This window comes from Ammodytes marinus (assembly GCF_949987685.1).
Source record: "Ammodytes marinus genome assembly, chromosome: 18".
NCBI classification, from domain to species: Eukaryota; Metazoa; Chordata; class Actinopteri; order Uranoscopiformes; family Ammodytidae; genus Ammodytes; species Ammodytes marinus.
The window spans coordinates 3,660,358-3,677,518 of record NC_137222.1 but is presented as its reverse complement, the minus strand read 5'-3'; the positions used below and the strand labels follow the sequence as shown (position 1 = coordinate 3,677,518).

Below are 17,161 nucleotides of genomic sequence, written 5' to 3'. Positions count from 1 at the left end.
TCATGCATCACCTGCAGAAAAATGTCCAGGATGTCAGGATCAATGGCGCGCTCACGTCTGAAGGTATTTGCGTCACGTACGTGTACAGATGTCACGGTGAGCCGACCCAAATGCTTCTTGACAGCGAGCGTTCTCTTGTTATGTGTAATCCCTTTTCTCACGCTCCGTCCCCGGAGTATCGTGGCCACCAGCCAAGTCAGGTTCCAATTCTCACATTGAACTTGCATGAATGTCAGGAGGCTTAAAGGCATGTTGAGGACAACCAGTGACAACAATTTCTGTGCAGATTATAGGGCTGCGTTCCATTACCCATACTTTCTGCTATTTAATGTGGGAGTAAAAAGATTTAGGATGTCCCCAATTCTTGTGGTCGGATTTAGTATGCTTAAAATTACCTGCTCTACAACATCCGGATGTTGCCGAAATTTTTTGTTTTGGGATCAGCATGCTACTTGGGAGATTCTGACACAATCCATTGCGCACCGGACATGACGTCACATCGACGGAGCCTCCGTATGAAAACAACCAGCGATGTCACAGATATAAAAGCAAGATGCAAGATCAAGGCGCAATGTTATGATGAAATGCATTAGGAAAAGTGTGTCCCAATTGTAGCCTAATACCTACCATGCTAACTAGATTATGTTTATGGTTGGATGAAGTATGTAGAATAGAAAAAATAAATTGTACGTGATTTGGAACACAGGGTCTGTAAAAGAACACATCTGGATTTAAGAGCTTAATGAATGCTGTGCCTAATTGTAGTCAATGTGGTTATTTTTGGCTTGTCAATGATTCTGTTGAAACTCAAATCCTGATAGCGATCCTGTTCCCTTCAATGTGTGGATTCAGTTTAAGTCTGTTAAACCTTGTATAAACACAAGCATGACTAGGATGACATCGTGCCAACGTAGGACAATGTTTATCCTACGACGTGACATCTGTGAACCTCTTCTCCAGTTGCACTTTACAATAGTGTTAGAAAGCAGACATAGACGCCCAGGCCTGTGGCAAAGGCCCGATCCTCTATTGTGGAGATGATTCCCCTCCCCCCCCCCCCGGACATGATTTAACAGCACGCAAACATGACAGTGATATTACTGTTTGTATTAAACCCAAAGGGACAGGAGTAGGTGTGTTACAGTGTAATGTGACTGGATATGGTAGACTGTTGATGTTGGTGTTATTCTTATAAAACAACATAAGGTAATCCCCAGTTTGACCCAGATTCAGAGGATAGTGCAACCTGCAATTTTTATTTCATTGACTTCATGTGTAAATGGTAACGTCTAAATGGGAAACAGGTCTCCCTTGCAAAAGAGTCTCCGGTCTCAATAGGATTTACCTGTATAAATAAATAGGTAAGGTAAGGTAAAAAAAAAAAAAAGTTAAATTAAAGCTGGGGTATATGATTTCTGATTGGTCAAAGTTAACATGAGCTGTACACTTTGAAAAATCAGAGCGAGGCTCAGATTCTGTGTTCTTATTGGCTGTTGGGACTGTCCATTCACTTTGGCAACTTTGTTGGTGTAGAGCGTGTCAGGGAGGGACCATAGAGGAGGGACCAAAGAGAACAAGTGGAGCGGTTGAGGTATTTGAAGCCATTTTCTCCCCAAATCCTCCACCCTAGTTTTAAAGTAGGTGCCGTAAATCTCAACATGAAATATTTGATCCCAGATTCTCCAATGTGAGGATAAAGTGATTGGATATTTGGATATTTTGTGACGTGGACTGTCAAGTTAAGTTATCTTTATTAGTCAATTTACCCGAGACACATTGAAATTCATCTTTTCTCATATCCCCTCTCAAGTTACCACACTTCAGAGGGGGTCATAGCGCAGGGTCAGCCATAGTACAGCGCCTCTGGAGCAGTTTGGGGTTAAGTGTCTTGGTCAAGGACACAATGGTAGAGTCGGTGGGAACCGTAGATGTAATTGCAGCCCCCACTAGTTTCACAAGTAACACCCTCCTGTCCGGTTCCAGGGATCCAACCAGTGACCTCATGGTTACTGGCCGGCCACCTTTCCTCTAGTCTAGGCCATTCTACCACCCTGTTGGGTAAGACAAAATGACACATTTCAACACTGTCACTCTTAAGGATTGAAAGGCCAAGAGATTGGCTATCCTGATGAAGACAATATGTCAACAACATTGGTGATTAAAGACACTGAATGGAGCTTCGCTGAGTGTGTGGCACTTTTTCTCAATGGTTGTAATCCTGCTGTCAGTACCAGCGCCTCACAAAAGACTATTGTGCGGGGTTAAAGTTAGGGTTAGGGTTTGTTTGCCCAACCTCTTATACAGTATGTGATGGGCAACCAAATGATTCAACCATTAATGTAGAACGCAGCGCTATCGTCAGATCGATGCACAGTAAAAATAATGATCATTTACATTTCTAATTGGTACCGCCAAGAGGAAAAGGGCTTGTGTGTGTGAATGGGACCAGCCCATGCAAATCAGTGTCCAGGGCAAAGTGCTGACACCACCACCATACAGCTCTACAGCGATTCATGCACTATTCACACAGCTGAGAGTGAAGTCAGACCAGATCAGGTGTGAGCTGATGATACAGTTACAGTTACAGATACTGGGCTGTTGTTACTGTAGCCTAGTTAGTGAGGACATGCGTAGTTGTTGTCGTCATCTAAGGGGCCGGTCAGCTGAGCATCATATGCATGAGTGTACTGTGTATATAATGCCTTTCACCAGAATATGACCTCAGGCGTTGTTTGCATTTACTGTTTACTGTTTTCATGTGACTATATGGATTATCATTTGAGTAGCTCGGTTTACTGGTTGCTACATACATCATCTTGTTAGAATGAATACGTTTTAACCATTTTAGCCTAAACCGTTCTAGACTTAAAGGCGCACTGTGTAGTTTCAGGGGAGAGCATTTGAAGAGCCTGCAGTTAGTTTACAAAGCAATGTAGTTTCTCTACATGTAATTCTTAGTATTGAATAATTCTATCATCATAAATCCAAAAATATATATTTTGAGGCTTTTGAAACAAACTGTGGGCCCTGCTGCTGTAAACAACAACAGTGAAAAAGGAACTTCTCTTTAGTGAAATTCAAACAGTGTTCCAGGGATCCAATTCTCCTGTGACGAAGGTTTGTTTATTCAGTTATTAGAATATACCTTTAGAAAATGTCCACGTCTCTGATGGCACACCCAAAGTTACACAGTGCACCTTTAAGAAGCAATTGTCAATGTTCTCACTCACAGTGCAATGAATGAATGATGATTTGGTAAAACATTTGATACTGTGTAGTTTTCTTATTACAGGAGGTGGTTATAGATTGCACTCGGGTAATGGATAAAAGTCTAAAACTCTCAATGTTTTAGTTGTTATATGAATTTATATTTTTTCCTTCAACAGGCGTCTGGTGGATGGAGAGAAAATGGAGCTGGACATAGGAGAGGTGCCCCTCTATGTAAGTGGCTGTGTGTTATTCTTTGGTCTGTGAGTGTATAACTGATGATGTGTTGGTGGTCTGTAGGGCGTGGCCGGGGGTGAATAGGTGAACTCCGAGGAGGGGGACTCCCACATTTAGACCCACATTGAGTTTTTTTTTTGTTCTCACCAGCATCGGAGCGCTCTAGTCTTTTCCCTACGGCCCTCTCTCTCTCACACACTCTCTTTCTGTCTCTCTCTCTCTCGCTCTCTCTCTCACACTCTCTCTCTTTCTCGCTCTCTCTCTCGGACCTGACTCGCCCTCTGTGTACTGGTTGACTGTAAAAGCCTTGTGTGTGTGTGAGTGTGTGTTTGTGTGTGTGTCGCAGGTGAAACCCAAGCCAGCCCCCTGGGGACACCAGGCTTTCACACAGCCTGCCCACCTAATGACAATGGCCCTCTGAAAGCACGCCATCCAGTTAACATGGGAGCCAGAGTGAAAGAGTTTTACTCACTGTAAAGAGTGTAACAGTGTGTGAACTGAATAAATGCATATATTTTTTCTTTAGGAAGCATGTTAGAGTGCAGGGTGGGCAGGTGTGTTTAAATGATTGTTTTCTTTGCATAGTAGAACTTTGTTTCTCTCTTTCTTTCTTCAATTTCCCCTTTAATCGCTCATATCCATCTCTCTCTCTCTCTCTCCCTCCTTCTCTCTCCCTCTCTCTCTCTCTACCTCTCTCTCTCTCTCGCCCCTATTCTCCCATGTGTGTGGAAGCCTGGGTGGGCCAGTCACTGAAGCGTTGCCAGATTTTCTGGTAAGCAGAGTGTCTGCTTGTTTTGCTGTGTCACCAGTTTTAGGGGAGGCGGTTGGCAACTGCTAGAATGAAAAAATATGGAAAACTGAAATTTTCAAGACAACTTTCTAACTAGATTTTGTTTTAGGCCAAATACCAATTATCTTTTGTTAAGTTAACTTATCTTTCAGTTGGGATGTAACTTCAAGTTACTTCAGGAGTTCTACATACTAAGACTTCCAAAAAGTTAAAGTTGTGCCAACTCATATTTTTTTTCAGAGAGTTTTTGGAGTACTTGGTTTTGTTTGTTATCTGTATGACAGAGAATTAGTTGGCATAACTGTTATCATTCTAAGTATGTAGAATTTAATATAATACGTTTTTAAACATTTGAAAGATACATTTTCATTACATATAGATGTTAAGTTATCTCAGCAAAAGAGAATTACTTGGCTCAAATGTATGTAGGCAGTTTACCTTCAAACTTCAGAGTTTTAGTTTTAGCCTCAAAACTCAAGAATCTAGGGAAGACAGTTGCCTTGACATTTTAAGATTTCCTTCCTTTCTCATTTCTACAGTGTGGGGGCTTGGGAGGAGCTGCTCCCAAACCTTCGCCCTCAACTCGCTCATAGGAGCTGATTGAGAATCTGGTCTGGAAACCCAGGCATGTGAATCATTACGGGCACCCTCCCACTTACACACACGCACACGCACTCACACTCACACACACACGCACACACACACGCACACACACACACCTCTCCATTAAGAGGAAGTGGCGTCTCCACCCTACCAAGGGTCACAGCCCGACAGCAGCCACTCTCTCACCGCTGAATGAGATCCAGATTTCAATGCTCGGCTTTGTGTGTAGTGAAGCTCCGGCACACTGTGGCACTATAAAGGCTGTTATTGTAACACCTTTTAGTGAAGTGTTATGGTGCACCTCCACACATGCAATATAATGTCATGCCAATAGCCCATACTGTTAGGCTCTAGATCAGTGGATAAATGGTGGCATTGAGTTTGCAAGCAGAATGTTCAGGAGTGTTTTGTGTTGAAGGAGGTTTTTTTTTTTTTATTAAGGTCCAGTGCAGAGCTTTTACGTAAGTGATTTTGTTTGACCAGGCGTGTATGTATGAGTAAAACCCCTCTCCCTCCTTCAGGGAGACTCTGTGCTAGTGTTGGTGAGCTGGAATGGGCGAAGTTCCCATCTGCTGAGAGAGAGAGAGAGAGAGAGAGAGAGAGAGAGAGAGAGAGAGAGAGAGTTTCTGATACTGTTAAGGCCGTCCCTGGCAGCACATCTCTTGGGATGTCATTGTGGGTCTGACCGCCTGTCGGTTGATCCACCACTTTGGTTCAGACCGAAATATCTCAACCACTAGGTTCCCAGGAACGAACGGGGATATTCATGCTGTCCACCAGCGTCAAGGGGCTGATTAATTAATACTAATTTCAACAATAAACCACTGACTTTTCCTGTATCTCCACCACAAGGTTGACCTACGCATGCACACACACACGCACACACACCCAGACACACACACACACACACACACAAACAATGGATGGAAACACATGAACTTTAATTGTTGACTTACATTCATGGTCCCTGTAGGTTGGATTGACGTTGTTGATATTGCGCCCCAAGCAGTTTAAGTTTTTCACTTGACACTCCCATAGGGTTCTATTAGTTTTTACAAACATTGATGTTCCAAAGAGGGTGCATAGTATAATACTGGGATGACCCTCTAATATTAGTTGGTCCTGTACTTTGGTTTATGGCCAAAGACCTGTAAAAAACTAAAGACATTTGCGCTCTATTGGCAAATGCTAGCATGCTCACACACTAGGGCAAAGATGACAGTGATGATGGTGGTGAAACATTATACCTTCAACACGTTGGAATCTTGGTTATTGTTAGCATGTTAGCACGATGTTAGCCTTTTGCATTAAGCACCGCTGTGTCTGAATTAAGTCCCCCAGGGCATGGGCTGTTTAGACACTGGTTTCTCTATGACAGCTTTTTATCTAAGCGTATCAACAAATGGCGGTACAGATTAGCTGTCCTTTGTTGAACTATGTTTGTTCAACTGAAAGTGCGGTTGGATAGTGGCAGCAGTTATCACTAGTCCTCTTTCAGCTATAGCCTATAGTGTGTGTTTATGTGGTATATTGTTTGAGTGCTGTGGTGGTGGTTGTGTTTGCCATGCTTTCTCACATATCAAACTCACAGAAAAAACCTCACTCCGCCAGTCGTTTATTGACGTTGGATAAGACTCTCAATCATAAAATAAAAAAAATTAAAATATTTTTCACTTGAAAAAATACATCATTAGACATATTACATCGGCTTTCTCGATTTCTGCAGACCTGGAATATGAATAGGAAATAATAAAGACTCTTAATAATCATTGGCTACATCTCAATAAATACTTAAAAAAAAGCACATTAAAAGAACAAGATCTGAAAGTACTTCCTGGTATTGTTATGTAATGGTGAGTCAATACTTGGCAGCACACGTTCATTGAAATGAAAGGTTGTGGCGCGGCTCCAGTTTAGCCCATGGCGGTTTCTGACATGTGGACTGGTTATTAGTGTCTCATTTGCACAGCAGATTAAATCAAAGGTATGTGTGTGTGTGTCTCAGCTGGGTATGAGAGAGAAAGGCCCACAGCACAGTAGCTGTCAGCCTTTTAAAAGCTCCTATAGACATACCTGTACATATCACCTATGTGTCACTTAAGGACTCTGTGACAACATTTTTTAAATGTTTTCTCTTTGAAATATTCTTGTGAATTTGAAAAAAAAAAAGGATTTTGCTTGAAGTGTCAGCCTTGATTGTTATGTTATGCAATTTGTCTTCCTGCACCTGTTCCTTGTTTTATACTATCTCTTAAATGCCATTTTTAATGTCTAATCTTGATGTATGTTATGCCCCTGTAAAGCACTTTGAATGGCCTTGTGTCTGAATTGTGCTATGTATATAAACTTGCCTTATTGAAATGGATTGAGCATGTGCGAAATTCAGTTCGTAGGATGGTCAAAAAAGCACATGCCTTTTTCTCAGCCCTCTGTTGTTTTATGATCAAAGCCAAACCATTAAGTCATAATGATTTATAGCCACTCCTAACAGAAGCCAATTTTACATGAGGATATTCCAGCAAACTTTTATTTTTCAGTTGGGCTTTTCCCCATCGTCCCCCCCCCCAATGTCATTTATTTTCGTATTTTTTTCTTAACTGAAATACGTTGTTGTTACAATTGAATATTTAAATGGAAAAATACTGACGTCAGAGGTCTGTATTTCTCCGTCGGGGGAACTGTGTGCCATTGGAGCTGTTTTTGTTGTTGCAGTGGCAGACGGCTATCTTACTCCCCTGACGTCACCTTTACATGTGGCACTCAGGAGATCACGGCACAGAGCCTCTAAAGCTGATGACTTGCTGGTTTCCTGGAGACCACATGGCAGCAGGTCTGAGGTTGTTTTTCCCCCACAACAGCAACATGGGGAGATTAGATAATGTCATGTCCATAGATAGTAAATAAAAGGTCATGTCACTGTCACTGGTGTATCCTTGGATTTCTATGTTCAAGTGAAAACAGCTTTAAACACCCTATCAGTTAAAGGTGCACTAGGTCACTTTGGGTGTGTCAGAGAAGTGAGCATTCTCTAAGGTACAGTATATTCTCATAACTGAATAAACAAACTTTTATCAAAGGAGAATTGGATCCCTGGAACACTGTTTGAAGTTTGAAAGCTACCTTTAAAAGTGAGCGTTTCACTGTTGTTGTTGTTGTTGTTGTTTACACTAGCAGGGCCAGCAGTTTTGTGCCCAAACATTTTCTATTCTGACATTTGGTTACAGGTGCTGAAAAATAATTTAGTTTTTGATTTATGATGAAATAATTATTCAATACTAAGAATTCCATGTGGAGAATAAATGTTTTATAAACTAACTACAGGCTTTACACATGTAAACAAATCTACCTGCCTTAAAATTACATAATGCACCTTTAAAAATGTCCTATTAGGTTAATATAATTTGTACTATTCTCCCATTGAATATGTGATCCACCCCTCTATGTTTATGAAGCATATAAAGAACACAGTGTGCCCGAGCTGATCACTGCCCACGAGGGAGGCATAAGGTAAAACAACAAGGTGTTGAATATTTCATTGTTACCGGATCAGGTTGTGTCGTGATAAAGCCCCAGAGAAAAGGTCATAGATCACATCAGACTGACGCCATTGTATCAGCAGACACACACACACACACACACACACACACACACACACACACACACACACACACACACACACACACACACACACACACACACACACACACACACACACACACACACACACACACACACACACACACACACACACACACACACACACACACACACACACACACACACACACACACACACACACACACACACACACACACACACACACACACAGCTGTCCTCCTTCCTCTTCCCCCTAAGGCACAGTGACAGTGAGACACAGTTTGGATCAAACAAATTCTCTCTCATCAAATTGTACCGGCGTTAAAACCAATATTACCCTGAGGCAGCTGTAGATTTAAAATTAAAGGTGGAGTCAGCAATTCTGGAGAACGCTTGTTGTCAAAATAACTTTTTGTCAAAATCAGTGAATATCAGCTCATGATCCACTTACCAGTTTGTGTGTGTGCCCTGAAAAAGAATCTGGTGTTAATGCACAGCCTAGGCTCTGTGAATGGATATGGAAACAAAGGGGCTCGGAGGGACCCACTGCAACACTGTTTCCATGTTGGTATAAGCTACTGAATATACTTTGGCTTTGATAAGTATTTTTCTTCAACACCTATTTACATATTGACAGGCTTTTTGTCGCAAAACACATGTTACCTGTATTTTCATAGCCATACATCTTAGCCTGCATTGATAGCATTGTTGCTATTCAAGCCACTTTGTTTACACACCCGTTTAAAGAGCCCATACCCTAGGGCCTAGGCTGTGTATAAAACCAGATTTTCTTTCTTCAGCGCACACACAGTCACCTAAGGACAGGTAGAGGATCGTGAGGAGATATTCACTGATTTTGACAGAAAGTGATTTTGACAACAGGCTTTCTCTAGCACTGATGACTCCACCTGTAAGTGGGAACTACATTCTCCATGGAGGAGTGAAAACACATGGACAAAGTGTTCTCTGTTCACATATGTTTAATTATTTTGTTTTAAATAGGAAGACAAAAAGCATGTTATACATCCAGTGAAGAGGTCCATGAAAATGTCATGCAGTTACTTTGTAAACACAGCCTACGGATATTCTGTCATTTGTAATCAATTAATAAAACCCTACTTCTTACAAAATGTTCAAAACTACTGATGCAATGTGTCTAGCTGGCCCTTGTAAGAAGTCAGGAAGCCGAACCAACAAATGCCGACGTCGACATCTTATCTTTCTGTAAGGTGGAAAAACAATCAGCGATAACATTACCAGAGCTAAGTACTGCACTAAGTGGTGCTGTAGCTAACCACTTAGCTCACACAACAAGCTGAGAAAAACTGCAGCGTGAGTCAGACCTTCCATTATCACTCCAAACCAGCAGCTTCGCTAACACAAGGTCAATTGAGTTTCTGCCAATGAACCACGATAGACTGGAGTCAAGTAGTAAATAAAAGAGACTGGTATCAGTTTGAAGGCTAAATCATACTGTACACTTTATGCTAGCCCTTTAATTGATTGGTTACCAAGGGGCAAGATGGTCGTTCATAAGGTTGATGTAGAGAAATCCTTAAGCTGTAATTACTTTAAGAAGTTGAACATAGCAAATCAAGGGGGCGCCCTTAGCTCAGTTGGTAGGGCGTCCCCCCCATGGGCCTTGGCCAGCAGCGGACCCGGGTTCGATTCCAGCCCGCGGTCGTTCTCTGCATGTCACTCCCCTTTCTGCCCCATTTCAACTCTGTCTCTACACTATCAATAAAGCATAAAAATGCCAAAAAAAAAAAAAAAAAAAGAACAGGAAATCACACCAAAGCGTCACCACCATTAGGCTGGATGTGGACTCTTGGCCCTTCAGAGATAAATATACAGATTATATATTTATCTATATACAATTTAAACTGTTATCAGTGTTTTGGTCTTTCAAGGGAGACTTGTTCCCATTCCCACATTGCCATTCACACACACATTCATAGACAGATAGCAGGCTAACTATCGGGAGCAATTTAGGGTTCAGTGTCTTTCCCAGGGACACTTTGACATGTGGCAGGGAGACTCTTAAGAAGCCACAAAATACAGTAACAGGTGGCTTCAGAATAAAATGGTAACATTTCTTCAAATGTCAGATTAATATGATGTAAACCTTTCAAAAACATTTTTTCACATGATGGATGCGTAGGCCTATTATTAACGATGGTGATACATCAAGCATGGACCAATAAATCCTCCCTACAATGAGCACACACAAAAAAAACAGAAGAGAAGGATATTGCACGTGTGCAAGTGTGGAACTCGGAGTATGCGACCCCTGTTGAACTTGTGAGATACACTTTGAGTTGAATCTAATGCAGAAGGTCAGACACTGTAGGACAAATTAATACAACTGTGGAGTTCCTGTGGTTTCTAAGTTTGGTCATTAATATTGAGTACAAAAACATTTACGTTTGTTTTGTAAGTGTTGAAGAGGCACTTGATTCGCTCTTCCAGAATGTTGCATTGGAATCAGAATGCTTTGACGTCCCTGCGTCAGTGCTTATGCAACATATTGGATGCAGTGTATAATGTGGGCTATAGAGTGAACACCAACACAGTAAACATTTTCTCTAGACCTCCGTGTTTTCAATTGGTAAATGTTCTCCACTTATATAGCGCTTTTCCCTGGTATGTCACAGACCCAAAGCACTTTACACTGTTTTGTACAGATTCACCCAATCACACACACATTCATACACCGATAGCAGCAGCTTCCACGCGGGGTGCAAGCTTACTATGAGGAGCAATTTAGGGTTCCGTGTCTCTTTGCCCAGGGATTCTTGGACATGTGGCGGGGAGATGGGGGATCGAACCACCGACCCTGCAACCCAGTGGACGACCGCCCTAACCACTTCGCCACTGCCGCCATTATATTCTTTTGACATTAGTAGTCACTAGTGATTGACAGTTACAACAATTATGAATTTGTGTTGTTAATGGCAACTAAATCAAACCATTTTTCTTCTCTCTCATCCCAGGGACAGGTGGAAGCCCATGTGAGGTTACAGGCCGCCCCTCCTGAAGACGCAGAGTTCTATGTGGTCGTCCAAGGCTCCACACTCTCACACGTGACCTCAGCTAAAAGAAGAAGAGGAGGAGATGATAATGATGATGATGGGAGGACACTTTGCTTCACAGTTCCTGGTATGTCCTCGAAGTAGCATTTGACAAACGCTCACATCAGCCATGTTAATTTACATTGCCTATACTACCATCCTCAGACCAAACTAGTGTAGTTAACCGCTCCAACCACTTATGTAGACACACCTAAATTGTATTTCTTTCAAAATATTAGTTTGTTTGTTTTTACTGAGGATCCTTATCAGCTCCTGCATTGCAGCTATGGACCTCAGGAAGCTATTCTTCCTGAGGTCCTTAAATCTTACGACAACGCAATAACCAATGTACACAATACACATTAGAATACACAGGACAAAATAGGACATCACATAACACAACACATATGATAAAGGCCTTTATTCAATTTGCTTCACATTTAGATCTTGCAACTGTCTCACTATACCTCCTGTATCCATGATTGGGTCTCCCCCTATAGGTCATGCACTGGTGGAAGTCGCCTGCGTCACATCCTACTTTTACTCAGAGGACATACTGAGACCGTATGAGGGAGAAGCATCTCTCCGATACCTCCGGGACGCAGCCCAGGAAGCAGCAGACTACCTGAGGGCAAACAGGGACCAGCTAGGCCCTGCCAGCTACCTGGAAGTCCTGGAGAGGTTCTCAACAACGCGGGCGCCCACAGCCTGCCACAAGGCCTCTTTTGTGGGGTTAGAGGATGTGCCACTGAGGCCAGGTCCTGTTGCCCAAGAAGAAGCCGGCAGTGTCAGGCATCTGGATGAGGGGATCACACAGGCTATGGCCAACATGGATTTGCCGCTGCAGTGGAAAAACACTGAAGACGCTCAGCCCAGCGACGGTAAGGGAGTAGAAAGTGAGGTTGTATGGGTGTTATGGGTGCTTTTTAAAATGTTTTGCCAGAGGCAATTTTGATGCCATGCCAGTCCCCGCCTGTTATTAATGCTCTCTGACACGTCTGACGCACGGATGGCTCGGCACCAAAAACAAACAGTAGTCTGACAAAACTAGGCACTGCATTCAGAGGGTTTTTACTTGTGTGTGGATGTATTTCAGTATCGCAGAAGAGTTTAGGATGTGAAAGACACAAGGGCAAGAGGCTTCGTCCACCAACATTCTAGTTTGTACTCGCAAAATATCTTGGATGAGTGGTAAAAAGCAGCTCTGCAACTTCCACGGGGATTTTTGTTTTGGTTGGTTGGTTGTTGTTTTTTTCTCTTTTTTCTGTTGTTGCTGTAATACACATCCTGTCGAAGTTCCTAAGAGCTGCTCTCAAATTCAAAAACATATTTTCTTCTCATTTGCCTTGGTTTTGGGATGTACGTCTTGTTGATGTTGAATCTTCTAACCCTCACTGTAGCTGCAGAGGTGATTTGGACCTACACTCTTCCACAAGTGGGTCAAAATAAAACTATAGAAACCAGCTAGATAACACACGTGTAGCCTATCAAATGTGAAATGGTCTAGCTGTGTTAAATAATGCTGGTAGGTGGTAATGCAAATGACAGTTGGGATGTGAAGATAGATAGATAGATAGATAGATAGATAGATAGATAGATAGATAGATAGATAGATAGATAGATAGATAGATAGATGGATCAGTCCTTCAAAGTTAATACTACTCTGCAGTGTAGCACATTGTGGTGTTCAATAGTTGCGTAACCCACTATGAGATCTGATCGTACAGCCCAAACTCTCCCATTATCACATGATGTGCACACAGGGACCAGCAGCCAGGGCCCAAAGACCAAAGAGTAATTACTGCCATTATCCCTCCGCAGTCAGATTAGCGTTGTCTTGCAGACCTCTGTGTCTATTAGATCAACTCCCACAATCCTCCACTGCGGTGTCTCTCTCTCTCCTGCTCCTTCCCACCACAGCTGCCTCAGACTAGTTTCTGGCGTCGGGGAACGGGACGTCACATTTTGTTATTTACGACGTTTCATTATTTGAAAGCAGTGAAGTCCCCCCCCCCCCCCCCCCCCCATTGTTAATAATTTAGGGCGAGGCGCTCGACGAAGTGCCAAGGTGTTACTTTATATTGAACATAGGTGCATTTTTTTAATGAGTTTGAAAGAGTTGTATTTGAAGAGATCACATACCCTAGTATGGAAAGGGAATACTGCGCTGATAGGGTTGGTTAAGATAATGTATTGCCTACTAAACAGTTCCAGACAGTTTTTTAATTTAGCATGGGAAGAAAAGGGATATGAGAGCAGAGAATGGGAGTGTAAAACGAATGTTGTGTCCTCTCTTTGCAAGGCAAGGTTATTTTTACAGCACAATTCAGACACAAGGCCTTACTTACAGTGTATGTGCATGACAGACAAAGCAGATGCCCTTCATGCAAAACACGGGCGAGGTGCTAATGCAAAGTAGCTTGTCGTCCCCCTACCTAGCCCCTCACTAGTGCGTCATTAACTGGTCTGTATTTGACAATGGCATTCTTGTTTGTTGAACTATTGCTTGACGAGCATATTACGTATTCACCAACTCTCAGTCGTCGAGCGAAAACTGGGTCATAATTAACGGGCGCCTTTTATGGAGGTGACGGGGGCGTCTCAGTTCATCTCGGGGCTCTGAGGACAGGTTGCCAAAGAGATGAATTGATTTATTTGCATATTGTTTGTGGGTTTGAAAAGATAGCTCCATGGCAACCCCTCAGCACTCACCCTCACTTACTGTAACAGGGAACTAGCCAAAGATTAAAGGTGCACTATGCAGTTTCCGGGGAGGGGGATTTGTTTACATTTGCATAGTTTGCAGTTGCTTAACAACACATATTTCTCTAGATGGAAATCTTAGTTTTGGAAAATTCTATCATCATGAATCAAAATTAAATAGTTTTAAGGATTCAAATGTAAGACTAGAATATGTTTGTAAACCAAACTGTGGGCCCTGCTGCTGTAAACAACAACAACAACAACAACAACAGTGAAACAGTAAGGTAGCTTTCAAACTTCAAACTTTGTTCCAGCGATCACATTTTCCCGTGAGGAAAGTTTGTTTTATTCAGTTTTGTGAATATACCTTAGAAAATATTCACTTCTCTGACACACCCAAAAGTTACACAGTGCACCTTTAAGTAGCTCAGGTTGCTGGCTCTATCTAAAACATCATTGGCTTTCATCTTGTGCTTACAAAACAAAAAAAGCTATAAATGTGCCAAGCGAAAGGCGCATGTTGGAGCGTCATTCATTGTCCCCAGCCAATCGGGAGTGTTTATCTCCCTTATGATTATTGTTTACACTCCCTCATGCGCCACAGAAGATGAAACAAAAGGCAGCAACTGTTTTAACAGCAGGTGTCGGTGCGGTGAGACATCCAGTTTTTCTAGACAGTCTAATATTAATGATTTACGGGCAGACCTTCTGTAACCCTCTCGAGCCCTGCATTCTTTCATCTGTGCGCTGTGCTACCGTCTACAGTATTAGACATGTGCTGCAGGTGATCTTGCACACTGTTTTTTAAATTTTTTTTTAAATTTATCGTTCCTATTGCACCGTGGGCCAGAGATAAACGCCATTTTGATTCTGATGTATGTCTTTCATAAATCAGAACTGACATTAAAAACCTTTGACTTTGAATACCAGAACCCTGATCCAATTGAAAGGCTGATGGAAAAGTTGAGTTTACATAAGAAACGATTAAGTAAAGCCTTACCTGTTTAATTGTTAAGGCTGTGTTGCTTATCGATGAGCTATAGCATTAGCCTATGGGCTTGCTATGTGCAATATGGTCCAGAATATTAACATTATATAATATTTTAGTTTACCCTCCATGTGAGGCATGTAAGTATGTTAGTACAACAATTTCATTTTTGTTCTATAAAATACTGCTAACATGTCTCCTAAATTCCATATAAAATAATAAATTCTCTCTCCTTCTCTCTTTCTCTCCTCCTCTCTCTCCCCCCTCCCTCTCTCTCTCTCTATCTCTCTGTCTCCCTCTCCCTCTCTCTCTCTGTCTCTCTCTCTCTCTCTCTCCCCCCCTCTCTCTCTCTCTGTCTTAGCTGCGGAGCTCCAGCCCAGAGAAACCCTCCTCCACCTGGCAGTGCGTCTGGGTTTGGTCCATCTCTGCCGCTTCCTGATTGGCCAGCCCAGAGGTCAGAGGGCATTGACCTCAGCCAATCAGGATGGAGACACGCCCCTTCAGCTGGCCCAGAAGGACGGGCAGCATGACATGTTCAGGATGCTGGCAGCAGCGTAAGGCCGCCATGTTGGTTATAGCGTATAGTGGGGTTACTTCCGATGTGATGAGAGGTCGTATATTCTGCTGAAAAAGTTAAAGGTGCTCCGAGGAACGTTCACTTTTTGTTTGTTTTTGCACCCCCTTTGGACGAAAGCGGTAGTGTTTTTACTACGCCATAGTACAGCGCTCCTGCATCAGTTTTTGGGTTAAGTGCCTTACTGAAGGACACAATGGTAGAGGTGGTGGGCACCGTACATGTGAAAACAGGCTTAATCATGAGGGGAAGGCTGTTTTCTGCTTGGATTCAATTCACTATAACCCGTACATAACTTGTAATCCTTATTCTAATGGTAGGGGCTTTTTCTTCCTCTCTCCCAGGCCTGCAGGTGCGGCGGTGGGCCTTGCCCCAGGCGTGAGGTGTGTGTGGTCAGACCGTTCCTCCATGCTGAGGCTCTGTCCCGCCACAGACTCTCTGACGCTGACTGTGAGGCACACACCTGGCAGCTGCCCTCAGGACACCGTCACCATCCTACGAGAGAGGCTGGGAGACCAGGGCATACGCAAAGTGGTGAGGGGGAAAAACACCTATGGATGGATGGATGGATGGATGGATGGATGGATAGATAGATAGATAGATAGACAGACAGACAGACAGACAGACAGACAGACAGACAGACAGACAGACAGACAGACAGACAGACAGACAGACATGCAGATCATAATAAGTCATTATATAAATCAGTCATTCATAAAAACAGTTAAATAAAATTAAAAAACATACATAAATTAAAAAATATTGAGAATTGAATTGAAACTTTATTGAAAATCCTGTAATCACATCTACAGCATGACATAGAAGATAAATGAACAAAATATATTCCCATGCGTGTCTGTTTATGATGTAATGCATCACGGCTGTCCAGATAAGGCCCCGCCCCCTTTGCACAGGTTTCTGTTGGCGCTTGTGTAAACAGCGAGCCCTTGACTCTCACACGTTATTAAACGGCCAATCAGACATTTGATAAGAGTTGAGCAAAGTTAAACAGCAAACAAAACACTGCAGCCTATTGCAGTCTGTAAACCAGAGGGCATGTGGAGGGCAATGTGTAGGACAGACAGACAGGGGCAGGATATTGAATAATGTATCTTGGCCTGCGTTCCAATCCCCATACTTTCTGCTATTTAGTATGGTAGAATTTTTTTTAGGATGTCCCAATTATTGTGGTCAGATTTAGTATGCTTGAATACCCGCATGTCTACTACATCCTGCCGAGTTGTTTAGTGTTGAAATCAGCATGCTATTTAGGCGATTCTGACCCACAATTCAGTGCGCACCAGATGTGACGTCACATTTACAGAGCCTGCGTATAAAAACCATAGACATAATAAATTGTTTTATTTTACTTTATTATGTCTATGATAATA

General features: G+C 42.5%; 1 protein-coding gene across 1 annotated transcript in view; it reads left to right on the top strand.

The window, feature by feature from the left end:
- arhgef28a (Rho guanine nucleotide exchange factor (GEF) 28a) overlaps window positions 1-17,161 on the top strand; it is a 60,438-nt gene that overhangs the window by 1,166 nt on the left and 42,111 nt on the right. The window contains exons 2-6 of the mRNA XM_080046346.1: window positions 3,387-3,441; window positions 11,428-11,593; window positions 12,006-12,386; window positions 15,558-15,750; window positions 16,115-16,304. Coding sequence (XP_079902472.1) covers window positions 3,409-3,441; window positions 11,428-11,593; window positions 12,006-12,386; window positions 15,558-15,750; window positions 16,115-16,304 — 963 coding nt within the window. The 5' untranslated portion in view covers window positions 3,387-3,408. The remainder of the gene's footprint in view (window positions 1-3,386; window positions 3,442-11,427; window positions 11,594-12,005; window positions 12,387-15,557; window positions 15,751-16,114; window positions 16,305-17,161) is intronic.